At 41.4% G+C, this 13,636-nt stretch overlaps 1 protein-coding gene across 3 annotated transcripts in view; it reads left to right on the top strand.

Moving 5' to 3' along the window:
* hormad1 (HORMA domain containing 1) overlaps positions 1 to 13,380 on the top strand; it is a 15,379-nt gene extending 1,999 nt beyond the window's left edge. Inside the window, exons 5-15 of one of the 3 annotated variants that reach the window (XM_060064632.1) lie at positions 1,810 to 1,846; positions 1,961 to 1,981; positions 2,100 to 2,126; positions 2,270 to 2,337; positions 8,969 to 9,120; positions 9,990 to 10,147; positions 10,622 to 10,696; positions 11,241 to 11,291; positions 11,946 to 12,041; positions 12,533 to 12,589; positions 12,968 to 13,380. In XM_060064632.1, coding sequence (XP_059920615.1) covers positions 1,810 to 1,846; positions 1,961 to 1,981; positions 2,100 to 2,126; positions 2,270 to 2,337; positions 8,969 to 9,120; positions 9,990 to 10,147; positions 10,622 to 10,696; positions 11,241 to 11,291; positions 11,946 to 12,041; positions 12,533 to 12,589; positions 12,968 to 13,054 — 829 coding nt within the window. In that variant the 3' untranslated portion in view covers positions 13,055 to 13,380. The remainder of the gene's footprint in view (positions 1 to 1,809; positions 1,847 to 1,960; positions 1,982 to 2,099; positions 2,127 to 2,269; positions 2,338 to 8,968; positions 9,121 to 9,989; positions 10,148 to 10,621; positions 10,697 to 11,240; positions 11,292 to 11,945; positions 12,042 to 12,532; positions 12,590 to 12,967) is intronic. The other 2 variants (XM_060064634.1, XM_060064635.1) reach the window with 2 other exon arrangements.
* Positions 13,381 to 13,636: the final 256 nt, after the last annotated feature.

The raw sequence follows: 13,636 nt of genomic DNA, 5'->3' as shown, positions 1-13,636 counted from the left end.
GTGCGAGTTTGAACAGGTGAGTTTTGAGTTGTGACTTGAAGGTTGTAATGGTGTTATAGGGCTTTCTGTTACTGCAGTGCTGGAGTGAGTGGACCTAGGCTATCAATCGATTCAATGCCATTAAGCAATTATACCTTGAAATTGGGTTATTGGTGTCGATGTATGGATCAGTGTTAATTTCGTTAACGAAAAATATGACGAAAAATGTTCGTCAACGACCTTTTTTCCGTGACTAAGACGAGACGTTGACGAGCTAAAAATAGATCTGTGATAATAAAAACGATGACGAAATGTCATTTTGTTTTCGTTGACGAGACGAGACAGGACGAAAACGTTATTGGTGTGCTATTTGGACATTCAAAATGCATGATATTTTCCAATCAGTACACTCCCGTAAGGTTCTTATGCAACTGTTCACTCCTCCAGTAAATAGGACGGACCTTAGCTACGACTTGGCAACGGGAGGTATGGTCCACTCAGCTATGAGCTAACGTTATGCATTGTACATGATTCGAAATTCTTCCCAGCTTTTATTCCACAGATACTAGGGTCTATAGCATATAACCGTTGTCTGATTACAGTTTAATTCATTTTTCACAATTTACTGGCTCTCGTTTTGAAGAAAATCACCGCGCCATTCGTTTCAATGGGAATCGCCACGGTCTATACTTCAACATAAGGTGGACTTTGACATTCGTCCCAGCCTTTATACCCAAGATACTATAGGGTTTATAGCATATAACCGCGTTTTCTGATTACAGTTTAATGCATTTTTCACAATTTACCAGCTATCGTTTTGAAGGCTGAACAGACAAGAGTACTAAAGTGTGACGTCACGTTTCGAGAGCAACAGATTTTCGGTTCTACACAAACCAAATTAAAAAGGGGAAATCCTATGCCACACAAACCTTTTATAGAAAAGGAACAATCTTTTTGCGAATTGATTTGTGAGTTTGCTTTACCAATGATGTAAGTAATATTGAGAATAGATTGTCTTCATATTAAAAAAAAAACTAAACTAAACTAACGTTTGCAAACTTTTCCTTTTAATACCCCAGGGGAATACATGTCAACGCCTCGACATTTTTCGATTGGTAGTGATTTTCACCTCTTGAAATTGATTTATTTTAATTTTGAAAGAAACAACACATGGAAGCAATGGAGAACGCCATCTCTCGTTCGGTTGTTTAGAACTGAAAATCCGGTTGCCAGGACAACGTAACGTTTTCACTTTAGTACTCTATTTGAGTGGAACAACTTAGCATATAGCCATATAGCCTATATAGGGTTAGCCTAATTGAACTAGTTTAAAAAGAGAAAACATTTTGACTAAAAGTAATGACTAAAAGTTGACTAAAATGTAAGGACTTTTCGTCGACTAAAACTAGACTAAAACTACAAAGGAAAACAATGACTAAAATGTGACTAAATATACTAAGCATTTTCGTCAAAAGACTAAGACTAAGACTAAATCTAAAATAGCTGACAAAATTAACACTGGTATGGATGCATGGATACACACACAGACACACACAAGCACACACACACACACACATACACACACACACACACACACACACACACACACACACACACACACACACACACACACACACACACACACACACACACACACACACACACACACACACACACACACACAAACATGATGGTAACGGTTGGAAACAATGCCAGCGACATTTGGTTCTATCAGGATGACTCAGGGTTTTCCCTGGTCCTTCTCGAGATAGACTGTGTGTGTGTTTATATGTGTGTATTCATTTCACTTGTTTTAATAACCCTCTTAAGGATGCAGGGATGCTTTGATGCCATCCAGAAGAAATATGTAAGTCCTCCACAAATATTTGCTTTGGATGAACATTAAAGACCTTAAAGCCAAAGGTAAGTCAGCAAATATAATTAGCTTTATTCACATTCGTTACACCCTGTGTCCCTCCAGCTGAGAAAGGTAGTTTTGTCGGTGAGTGGCTTGTCTTTCATGTGTACATGTCTGATTCAATTTAAGGATAAATGTAATATTGAATCCTGAAAGCCTTTATCTTAATGCACTCCTAATGTACTGTTGCTGTTTGTTTTAGATATACACTGATCCAGACAATCCTAAGGTAATGTTTCAGGAGACAGAGATTGCTGTGCCGTTGTGGCAGTTGAGTCACGGGAAATTCCCACATGTGCATTGATAAAGTAAATCGTAGGTACCAAGTTGTTCATTCACCTCAAATAGCCGTCTTTCCTTCTTTTTTTTCAGCTCGTGACAGAATTCTACCAATTTAAGATAATCTACTCCGCAGAGGGACCACAAATGGAATTTGAAAGGTACAATATGTTTGATTTCTGGATCACTCATCCAGAATAACAGAAAACTATACAAAAGGAATAAACATATCATGTATTTACAATGAGGTACACTTTTCTAAATCATCCAACTTCTGACATTAGAGTGCACTGAGGCTTAGTGTTTTTCTGTATATATCCACCATGTGAGTTAAGCATTTAGCAGATCTGCAGTAAATAGTTAATTAAAGGTCCCATGGTATGCTACTTTTTGGATGCTTATATATAGGTGTTAGTGGGCCTTTAATACAATATTTATAAAAGAAAAAAATAAACGAAATTCAGCCTTGGTGCAGAATTACAGCCACTACGACCCAGTCCCACAATGAGCTTTCCACAAACGTGCCGCTTTTTAGAGGTGTTCAAGGTGGAGGGTGGGGGTGTGACCCTGAGCAGCTTGCGCCCACGGTACTATGCACTCGTGTTTACAGTGGATTTATTGCAATGGTGAGGCGCACACAGCTTTTGGCCGTGTTCTGTAAATATTCAAGAACACTCCTGGTGCTCCGGCGGGAGTCCTGGAGCCAGGGTTGCCGCGGATCTTGAAAAGTCTTAAAAGTCATTAAATTTAATTTTCGATAATCAAGGTCTTAAATGTCTTAGAAAGTCTGGAATTATTGGGTGGGCGGCATTAAATTTAATTGGGGGCAGAATTAATGAGCGGGTGTATATTTGTTCAGTTTTATATTCTATTTTACAAACTACAATTTCCGATTGGTCACATCGATAGCATTCTTCTTCAGTGTCCGAATTGAACAGTTGGGCGAGTACGGCATCCAACATGCCCGGCTCCCTCTCGTCATTATCCGAGTCAGTGTCGCTGCTGTTGCCTGGCAGTTCAGTGATTATTCCTGCCTTCGTGAAAGCTTGGACCACAGTTGATACTGATATATCAGCCCAGGCATCCACGATCCATGGGCAGATAGTGGCGTAAGTAGCCCGGCGCTGTCTCCCCGTCTTGGTGAACGTGTGTTCGCCTTCTGAGGCCCCGTCCACACGAAGCAAATTTTTTGGTGAAACCGCGTAAAGGCCGATCCATACCTCCGGATCCGGACGAAAATCGTCCGTCGCCCCACACGTTGCCCCCGGAACTACCCTTCATACCTCCGTCTGGTTTCAGCGTTGTTATGGATGTTACGCAATAAATCAACAACCAGGGATTGCTTCTCTGTAGCGACAACATCTGGCAATAAAACTGTAGAGATGATTTTGCTTTGTGTCATCCGAAATCGGCGATAAAAAGTGCAAAAAGTGTGCGGTGGCACGTGACACCCCTCCCCAACCCGCAGATTATCTCCTCAAATTGTTGTTAAATGACCAGTTACAACTCATTGCCAAAGCAGGGGAACAATAACAATAAACAATAAAATAAAAATGTCAGGTATATGGTATAATATAAGTACAAAACGTCAAATACAATATGTATATATATCTATATATATATATCTGTATCTATTAGGGCTGTAACGATACGCGTATCAAACCGAAAATCGCGATACTCAAAGCCACGAACCTGTCTCGCGGTGTGAGAAGGCAGAAGCGCCGATATGCCCTTTCTAACTCTTCGGTCAAATTGTCCGATTGAAATTTGCTAATAATTTGTCTAAATAATAGTCTGCTGACAGCGCCCCCTCCTATCGATGCCGTAAATATGTGACGAGATGCCCTCTCTGTGATCACAGCTCTCCGTGGCTACGGAGGATTGCATTTCTCCACAGCCGTCGAAGTCCTCATATGCGATATGAACGACATTTATCCAGAGTGGGCCAAGCGCGAAAAAAGTTGCCTGTGTGATCCTGTCTCTATTGTTTTGTGTGATTTGACTGGCAGTTTGTCTGCTTATAGGTCGGAATGAAGCGGCCACCGATTATTGACAGGATGGGTACTTTATTCTACCGGACTCGTTCGCTTCTTCACTAGACACACACGCTACCGCTCGCTCTCCTCGCTCGTCCACTCACTCGCTGACGTCACTCACACACGCATACGCACACTGCCATTCTCCCGCACACACATATTCGTAACACTATGCCTCGTTATTGCGACGTTCATGTTTTTCCTCATCTATTGAAAGTTAGGCTATTAAACATGTTGCATTCTATACGGCCTGATTATGTCATTATTTAAGCTACATAGCCTAATAAGAAGCGCTAATAAGGATATTTGAATAAACCAACCAAACAGTTAAAGGGGCCCTATTATGCCTCCCAGCAAAAAGCATCCTCCAACTGCAATCTTTGGTTATTTCTTTATTAATTGAGCTATACTTTAATAGTATTCTTTCGGTTCAAATCTGTTCAGTGTTCCAAATTATTTGTTATTAAATGTTACATTAAGATAATTGGTATTTAAGTGTTGTTTAAATAAAATGCTTTTTAAATTTAAAAGAATCGTGGGATGTATCGAACCGTGGGTCAAAAATCGTGATACAAACCGAATCGTGAATTTGTGTATCGTTACAGCCCTAGTATCTATATATATATATATATCAGATATTATACTAATCTATCTATTTTCGCGAATGGTCTGACTTTTGACTCTATACTGCCGCCTCGATTTCCGGTGGTATTGTAGGGCCATATGAAATCTGTTTTATTTTTTTCCAAATTCTGTTTTATTTTTTTCCAAATTTTAAATTTTTTTTTTCCGTTTTAATTTTCATTAATTCCGTTTTTACACTTAAAATCATCAGAACGAGTGTCAAATAAGTGCGAACGAATACAATTGAATCAGATAGAAGACTACATTTATTAAAACATCACAACATTGCACTGTTTTTAGTGCTTCAAATAAAAACATGACATAAATAAAGTGCTTATAAACTCTTTTTATAAACTCAAATTGTTGTTTGAAGGGGCGTGCCCTGGCTACGGCGTTCATTGTTTTTCATATGGATTTTGGACTTCAAGTGGTCATCGCACGTATCTTTGCGTTTCCAATCGATAGTATGTTGACATATTCTACAAAACACCTGAGTGATAGAAGTGTTTTGGATATTGTTCGGCTCTGAATTTGGGGTTAGAACCGAATTACGGGCGCTTCAACTTCTTCTTCGGCTTCTTGTTAGGAGCGGGACCTATTGTTTGCGTGGTGGGCCGAGGATTTTTTTTTAACATTGTTGTGCGAGTGACTGCTAAACATTCAGTGACGTTAATGTCACCTGTGTTGTTTCCCTTTTCCCTCGAAACTGAATTTCACCAAAATAATGGCGAATTCTGCTGCATTCCGCTGCATATTGTGAATGTGACGTCTGATGTGCCTTGTCCCTGTTGCATGTTATATGTGCTGAAGAACAGGAACCTGCTGGAAATCAGTTATTTTACTAAGACAGGCCCGTTTTAAATTGTAACTTTGTTACTTTTAATACTTTCCTGCTTAATAAAATAATAAAAAATAAAATAATAATAATAAATAATTATCAGTTAATTCCGTTTTTATTGTCCAATTCCTTGATTCCGTCCGCGTTTTCGTTATCGCGGATTTCATAGGGCCCTAGTATTGCTCCGGTTCTCCCGGAGCACTCCGGATTCGTAAGCTCAGAGGCGACGGACCCATTTACGGACGAAACACCTCCGGGACCGGACGAAGCGGTCCGTATCCGTATTTACCGTAGGGTGTGAATGGGCCTTAATCTTGTCCGTTCGGCCGACCGTCCAGGCGGAGCCGGCGAATCCGTTGCCCGAAACCGCATATCTCTGAAACCACCCTCGGAGGTGGTTTCAAATCTATCTGGACCTATGCGGTTTCGTGTTAGGATTCGTGTGGACGTCTGAAACGCTTGATGGCATTAGCCCCCCACCAGCTGGGGGACGTCAGAGTTGCGTTGAATTTTTTGTTTATTATTTTATTTGTATTCTTTTTGTAGCTTTAAATAAAGCCCCTTAATAAATGTAATTAGTAACTGTACATTAAAAAGTATTTCTGTTCAATTTAAAAGGTTGAATCTCCTCGTGACTCTGTGGAGAACCAGCGCCTTGAATACAGCGTTTCTACAGCTCGATGCGGTTTCGAAATGACTCCGTCTTTACGGAGTGCGCCTTATAGTCTTTATGAAGTGCGCCTTATAGTCTTTACGAAGTGCGCCTTATAGTGCGGAAAATACGGTAATTCACTGAGTTCACCAACTAATACTCTTCACTAGAAATGTTGTGTGAAATGATTTTCAAGCAGTCTTGCGGTATCAGCTTGGTAGATGGAACAGCGAGGTGTCCAATAGGCGGAGCTCTAGATCAGCGGGAGTGGCCAGCGAAGCTGTGCATCGTGGTGCTTGGTGGGAGTTGTTGTCTTCAATCCACAACCGCCAAAAAGTCACTTTCTGCCTTTTCTCGGTCAAGACGGCCCCAAATTAGAATTTTATTTTATTATTCAACTACATATAGGACCCAATTTCAATGCATATTCATGCCTCCAACGGTGAAATGCTCCTTTAAAGGTATAGACGTCTAGGTTATATAGAAGTTAAAGGTATAGACGTCTATTATATAGACAACATTCAATCCATATGCATAGTGTTTGCACTATATTTTGCACTATATTTAAGTTATTTTGTTGTTTTCTGTCATAATTGTTATACCATAAGTTTTGTTATTGGTAAGATGGCAGTTGTTAAGAACGTTACTATTCATTATTCAAACTGAAAAAAACTCATAATGAACAGAGTATATAGCGTATTGTCTCGATTTTTTTGCAACGGTATTGGTATTAAATTTTCCTTTTAGAGGTCTTAAAAAGGTCTTAAAAGTCATTCAATTTGTGTTTAAAAAATGTGTAGATACCATGCCTGGAGCTCTATATATCAATAATATCATATTATAAATAGATATATATGTCATATAATATATATTATCACGGCCCAAAGCTGTGTGCGCCTCCTGACGATATCTCACGATATCTCAAACGGCTGTGTCAGGTTCTCTGACGTCTCTGCTTCTTCCCCTTCCACATCAATCTGAAGTAGACTGAACCGCGGGATGGCGTAGAAAGGGATTGTCTCCCGCCGGAGCCCTGCTGCCTGCTGCCGAGGAACCACCGCCCACTGTGGTGGTGCCTCGGCAGCGGGCAGCTGGCAGCACCAAGGCAGCACTGACCCACGGAGGTGGTGCCCCGCGGCGGTGATGCCCAGACGATATTATGAATCTCAAACGACTGCGTCGTGTTCTCAGACCTCTCCGGTTCTTCCACTTCCACACCGTGAATGTTGCCCGCGATTGGGCAGCGGGGTTCCGGCGGGAGACAATCGCGGTCAATCCCTTTCTCCTCCATGTCAAAAGCCAAAGTTCCTTTCCCCCCAATTCCTTCTCAACCATGGCTGAGCTAACCCCGACTACGAGTCTCGTTGTGGAAATACAAGAAACGTCAGAGAACCCGACGTGTTAAGGTACGAACACACCAAACGCGTACCCCGCGTATAGACGCGTATAAAATCTGCAATTTTTCCATAGGGAACCATTGGTTTACGCGCGTATGAGCTGCGTAGATGCGTTACATGCGCTAAAGCAACATTTTACCCGCGTTAGCGGCGTATGAGCTGCGTATATATACGCGCGTACGCGAGGAGTTCAAAAAATTTAACTTTTTACGCTCATACGCATGACGATTAGCCGCGTTGCCCAATCAGCGTTGAGCTTGACCCGACGTCACTGGCAGAGAGTAGTGACGCTTGCACAGAAGCATACGGCCGACATCTTTCTTTATTCTGGGTGGAAATAGTAACATAGTTGCGCCATTAAATGCGTTTATGTAAACATTTTTAGCGAGAAATATGCATTTTACTTTCATAATGTTCGCTCGGTGAATGTGAAGGATGTTTGGTTTGATAGTTATGACGAAGAGGGAACGCTCCGTTCACTTGCATGGACAGAGTCTCTGGTTGCTAAGCAACCTCAACTTTTTGGCGGACTATATCTCTGCTGATCAACACTACGAATGCTGGAAACACACCAGACACACCATGTGAAGTTATTTAACCCGATTATTGTTATTTATATCTGAGATTATTTAATCTAACCCGATCCAAGCTCTATCATGCACCCAAACACGGCGGCGTTTGGGTTTCCTTCCTCGGACTCCTAAATCCAGCGCAGCCACAGGCGCGTAGCTGCGTACGTAGGACCATTTTTGACACAAAATGGTCAAGCAACATTTTAGCTGCGTTACGCGCGTAAATCTTACGCGGGTTACGCGTTTGGTGTGTTCGTACCATTATGTGCCATAACACCAACAGTGTGTAACACTTGCGCTACAGACACACACATGGGGCACTCGCACGGTCGTAGCTCATTGTGCAAAGCCGAGAAAGGGGAGGTAACATGTCTCCGTAAGTCGTACGGGGACATATGGGGAAAAATTCCAAATCGGCGCGTCTGAGCTTTGTTTTTTCATAGGCAGAGCAGGATAGCTAGTGCTCGTTTTACCCCTAGCGCCATTTCTAGCTACTGGGGGACTATAGGCAGGCTAGGGGAACTCATATTAATGTTAGAAAACCTCCAAGTGATTTTTTCATGCCATGGGACCTTTAAGTTCTTTCAGGGAAAAAATAGGCGAGTCAGAGTGTTAGGAGTAAAAACGACCATGAGTGTCAGGATGATTTCCCACAATCCTTTGCGTGTCCTAGCAACAACAACTGCAAGGGGGCGGCGATGGTGTGCGGCAACACCAAGAAGGCCAGCATCCTGCTGGTGAGGAAGCTGTACACACTGATGCAGATCCTGGGTCCTCTCCCTGACAACGTCTGCCTCAACATGAAGCTGGGATACTACGACGAAGGTAACCCACAAAGCACAACCGCCAGTAGACGTATAGACCGGACCCTGATCTATTCAGCCTCAATGAAATTATCAAGCAATGTTTTGCTTGACATAAACACACACAAACACACGCACGGGCAATATTGCACATATGTAGATAATATTTTGCATATGCAATAATAATACACACACACACATACAATGGAAATGCGCCTATGCACACAGACACATATAATGCACACACAAGGACACGCTGAGACACGCATGTGAACACATCATAAGCGTCATACTAGAATCTTGAAATATTTGTACATTGCAATTTTCCATCAAGCAGAAAGAAAACAGAAGGCAGATGTTTCCAGTCCAGAATTCGGGCAAAAATTATTGATCAATGTAGTATTCCCTGTATTTAAACTCACATTGTCTCCGATCCATCCTGATTCACTTGCACAGGGCAAGGTGATTCCACGAGCAGCCAGAAGAGGGCCACCTTGAGTCTTGCTGCCTGTGGTGTTGAGGCGTTAGTCTTTTAGTCCCCTCCATGGTGGTCTCATCATGAAGTATGCTTGTTAGCACAATATCTCTGAGGGACTTTCATTGCAAAATAAATTATATGAGAATGAATATTGTGGAAATGAAAGGTCGCTCCAAATATGCACAGCTTGCTTATAATTCTTTGCATTTTCTGAGTTGTTTCGTCGTGTTTGAAAACACAAAATCTGTCCATGTTCCACACATGTTGGTCACATGTTGGCCTTTACATAGTACTAAAAGTAGGAGATTGTGTGTGTGTGTGTGTGTGTGTGTGTGTGTGTGTGTGTGTGTGTGTGTGTGTGTGTGTGTGTGTGTGTGTGTGTGGGGTTGCGTCTGCTTGATGGGTGTCCCCAGTCACTCCTAAGGACTACCAGCCACCAGGGTTCAAGGAGGGCGACGGTAACGTGATTGAGTTTTCCAAGGAGCCGGTGAAGCTGTGCATGGGCGAGGTGGTCACCCCCTTCCACACGCTGCTCGTGGACGTCACCACCGAGAGAGACAGGCTGGAGAAGGTAGAGAGGAGATGCACCCCAGGGCCGATCACGCCGAGTACTTCTGTGATTTGGACTTGTTACAGAAAGCATGGTTGTGATGCTGGCAACCAATCATCCTCATATGGTTTTTATGTCAGGGTAATGCCTAATCTTGTCTTGAAGATGACGCTGAGCTTAGGCTCTGATGATTCTGGTATAATTTACCCAAATTGCGTGGAATACAGAGTGCCACTTCAAGTAATTTCCAAGGGTCATTTACGACAAATCTGTAATTCCCTGCGGCAAACAAAACCCGCCACGTTGCCTATTGACCTCTGGCGCCCTTTGTTGGCGTATGAAATGGTTGACTTCCTCTACAGAAATCAATAAACATACATTGGCCTAGTTTTACCGTTCAAGTTATTCGACAAAGTTTATATGACTACACGAAAACACTACTGACATTGCAGAGGAAAGGTTTGAATTGACACCTGCGCTGTCCAATGGCTACAGGTGGAGGAGGAGCCTGTGCGTGTGAGGGACAAATGGATGCTGCAGATGGACGAGCAGGGGTCTGTTGTAGAGCAGGTCAGAGAGCTATATGCCTGGAGCATCACTCCATTGCTCTCACAACACAATGCATACACAATGTTTACTCAGCGCTGCCTTCCATGGGTAAATGGTAGTGGTTGTTTGAGTTTCAGCTTTCACTATATGATAAAAAGGATATGGACATTTATATGAACAAAGGAATGCTCATTTTAACCAAGGCATTAACCATGCTATGTTTGGAATGGGTTGATTCATTTGGAGATAGTTTTCTGCTCTAATCATATAAGATGAAATATTTGATAAATAACAGGTACGAATATTTAGTAAATTAGTTTCACGATTCAGAGATCAGGAAATAATTGTTTTCCCATAATTTGGCTAATTTAACTTAAACCAATGAAAAACGTTCTGTGTTTTGTGGTTATATGTGGTTGAGAGGAAGACAGATAGATAGATAGATAGATAGATAGATAGATAGATAGATAGATAGATAGATAGATAGATAGATAGATAGATAGATAGATAGATAGATAGATAGATAGATAGATAGATAGATAATATGTATTTCTCTTATCTCCAGACTCACATGATAGACAATCTGGAGAAGCCTGCCGAAGAGTGTGTTAAGATAGTGAGTTATTTCCCACACAAAAGTTTTTTTGCTGCTGGATAATTAGAATATCTTTAGGAAATGATTTGTTGGATATTTTATTTCATATATTTTTGTGAACTTTGGTGCGTTAAAAGAGATTTATTATTTTATAAAAAATGTCATTGTCTACCTTTCAGAATCATGCACTATTAGAAATCAAGGGAAACTAAACCTTAAAAACTTTCTGCACTCTAATATAAAATCTGCAACACAGGCTAACAAACAGCTGGCTGGGTTTAACATGAAACTGGTGCCATCTGCTGACAGTATTGTGTGAAAATAAACCGTTGAAGAAAAGTACACCCAAATGCCGGCTGACAGTCTGCAGCTCATCAGCTTAACACAGAAACACAGCACAAAACATCTTGCAGTATATGCAGAGCGCAACACTTCTTTGGCATTATATACAGAGCTATCTACAGGTAAAGGTCCACAGGGCTTCTTCATCTCACACTAAGAAACACCTGTGATCCACCCATTCCACCACAGTGCACCGTTTACTCAGACGCAGAAGAAGCTACAGTGATCAGTAGAGGGCTCTGTCAACATGGGTATATAAGGGGCGGCCTTCCTATAAGTAGCCCCTTGTAGTGTCTGGTAGGGGGTAGCAGTGAGCCATCTGTCCTCTGTCAGATGGACACTCTTGTGGTGGAGTTGGAGAGCACCAGTCCAACGGAGGAGGTGGCCCTCATGAAGACCAGGAGTGGTCGAGTCGTGAGCTCCTCCACGGTGAGTCTCCCCCTGGCCCCCCTCAGACCTCCCCCCTCAGCTCTCAGGAGAGATGACTAACAAGCCGGGCCCTTTAGACCCAAGCTTCTCTTGAAGACTGTCTAGTAGCTCCCGTAGCTCTAGTGGTTCTCTTCACACGCAAGGTCACATGAGGGCTACTAGACCAGCGGCTCACAACCTTCAAGGGGCTAAGGCCCACTCTGATCGCCACCAGAATTGCATGGCCAACTTGAAGTGATTGAGAATGATCGTAAATAAACGGCTCACATCATTACCAGGATAATGTGAGTAGAAACGTTGACTGTGTTCAGTAACGTTGATGTGGCATAAATCAGCCAAATGTACAAATATGTTTATATTTGTACATGGATTCAAATATATTCATACATTCTTTCGGTACTAAGATGGATATTACGCTTAAAATTGTATTTCATGTTTGAAATGTTTTTACCGGTAAATGTTTTAATTTAATCTTGTGTGTGTGTGTGCAGAAGACAATATCAAGAACAAAGACGACCAAGAGACCTTCTCCCGTTCAGGACAAAGCGGTGAACACCCTCCACCCTCCATATGCCCTGTGATGTCTGCTTATAAATACTGTCATCTACTTTATATTTATTCATGTTAACATTATTCATATTATTAACCAAGATAGCAAACATAATAAAGTAATTTCTCAATTATTATTCAGGTTTAGCTTTTACTTTGTACATCCTTTACATTGTAATATTACAAATATACTGCATGACATAAAGATTGCATGAGAAAGTTGTTTGCCGTGCTACCAAGTACGACTATTAATGAAGGGATTTATACCACATTTAATCTGTTTCATGATCAGTTCAGCTGATGCGAAATAGAAGTGCAGTATGTTGTCTTTTTGGAAGATGGATTTAGCTAAGCCTACTGTCCTGCCTGTTTTGCAGGTGACTCAGTTTGAGTTCCCGAGCAGCCAGGAAGTCCCGTCTGCACCCAAAAAGCGCAAGTTCAGCGAGCCCAAAGAGCGCTACTGAGCCCCTCGTTTATTAACCACCAGTTCAGCAGTTTTCACTTTCACTTTGTTACTGAAGAACGTGTTGTTCACAGGTTCTGACCATTCCAATGCAATGTGTCTTAGAATCATTTGACCTGTTTATCATTTGGTTCAATTGTTCAAAAAAAATTTAAACGTTTGTTATATGACACATTTTCTGTCTACAACTATTTAATGTTTATTTGTAAAATTGTTTACACTTGGAAAACTTGCTTACTGAGGTCTAGGTGTTTATACACATTTGTAAGTAGAATTAAATAACATTCAGTTGTTCATTTGTTTATAATAAAAGGCTTCAGAATTCAACTAATATCAAATAGATTTTTTTTCCGAAGAAATGTATGGATTTCCCTGATCTATCAATTATCAACAAATTCATAAACAATATTTCGATATATTGTGATATGTGAGGGTTTAGAAATATTTATTTATTGATAACAGTACATCCATGGTGTAGCTTGTGGATTAATGGCAACAATTTAAATGGGTTGTGTGTCCAGCCATTTAATGGCAAATAACTTGACCTCACTGGCCGTCATTGCTATCACTAAAGTTAGGGGGC

The sequence above is a fragment of the Gadus macrocephalus genome, chromosome 11, assembly GCF_031168955.1.
Source record: "Gadus macrocephalus chromosome 11, ASM3116895v1".
Classification (NCBI taxonomy): Eukaryota; Metazoa; Chordata; class Actinopteri; order Gadiformes; family Gadidae; genus Gadus; species Gadus macrocephalus.
This window is presented reverse-complemented; position numbering and strand designations above follow the sequence as displayed.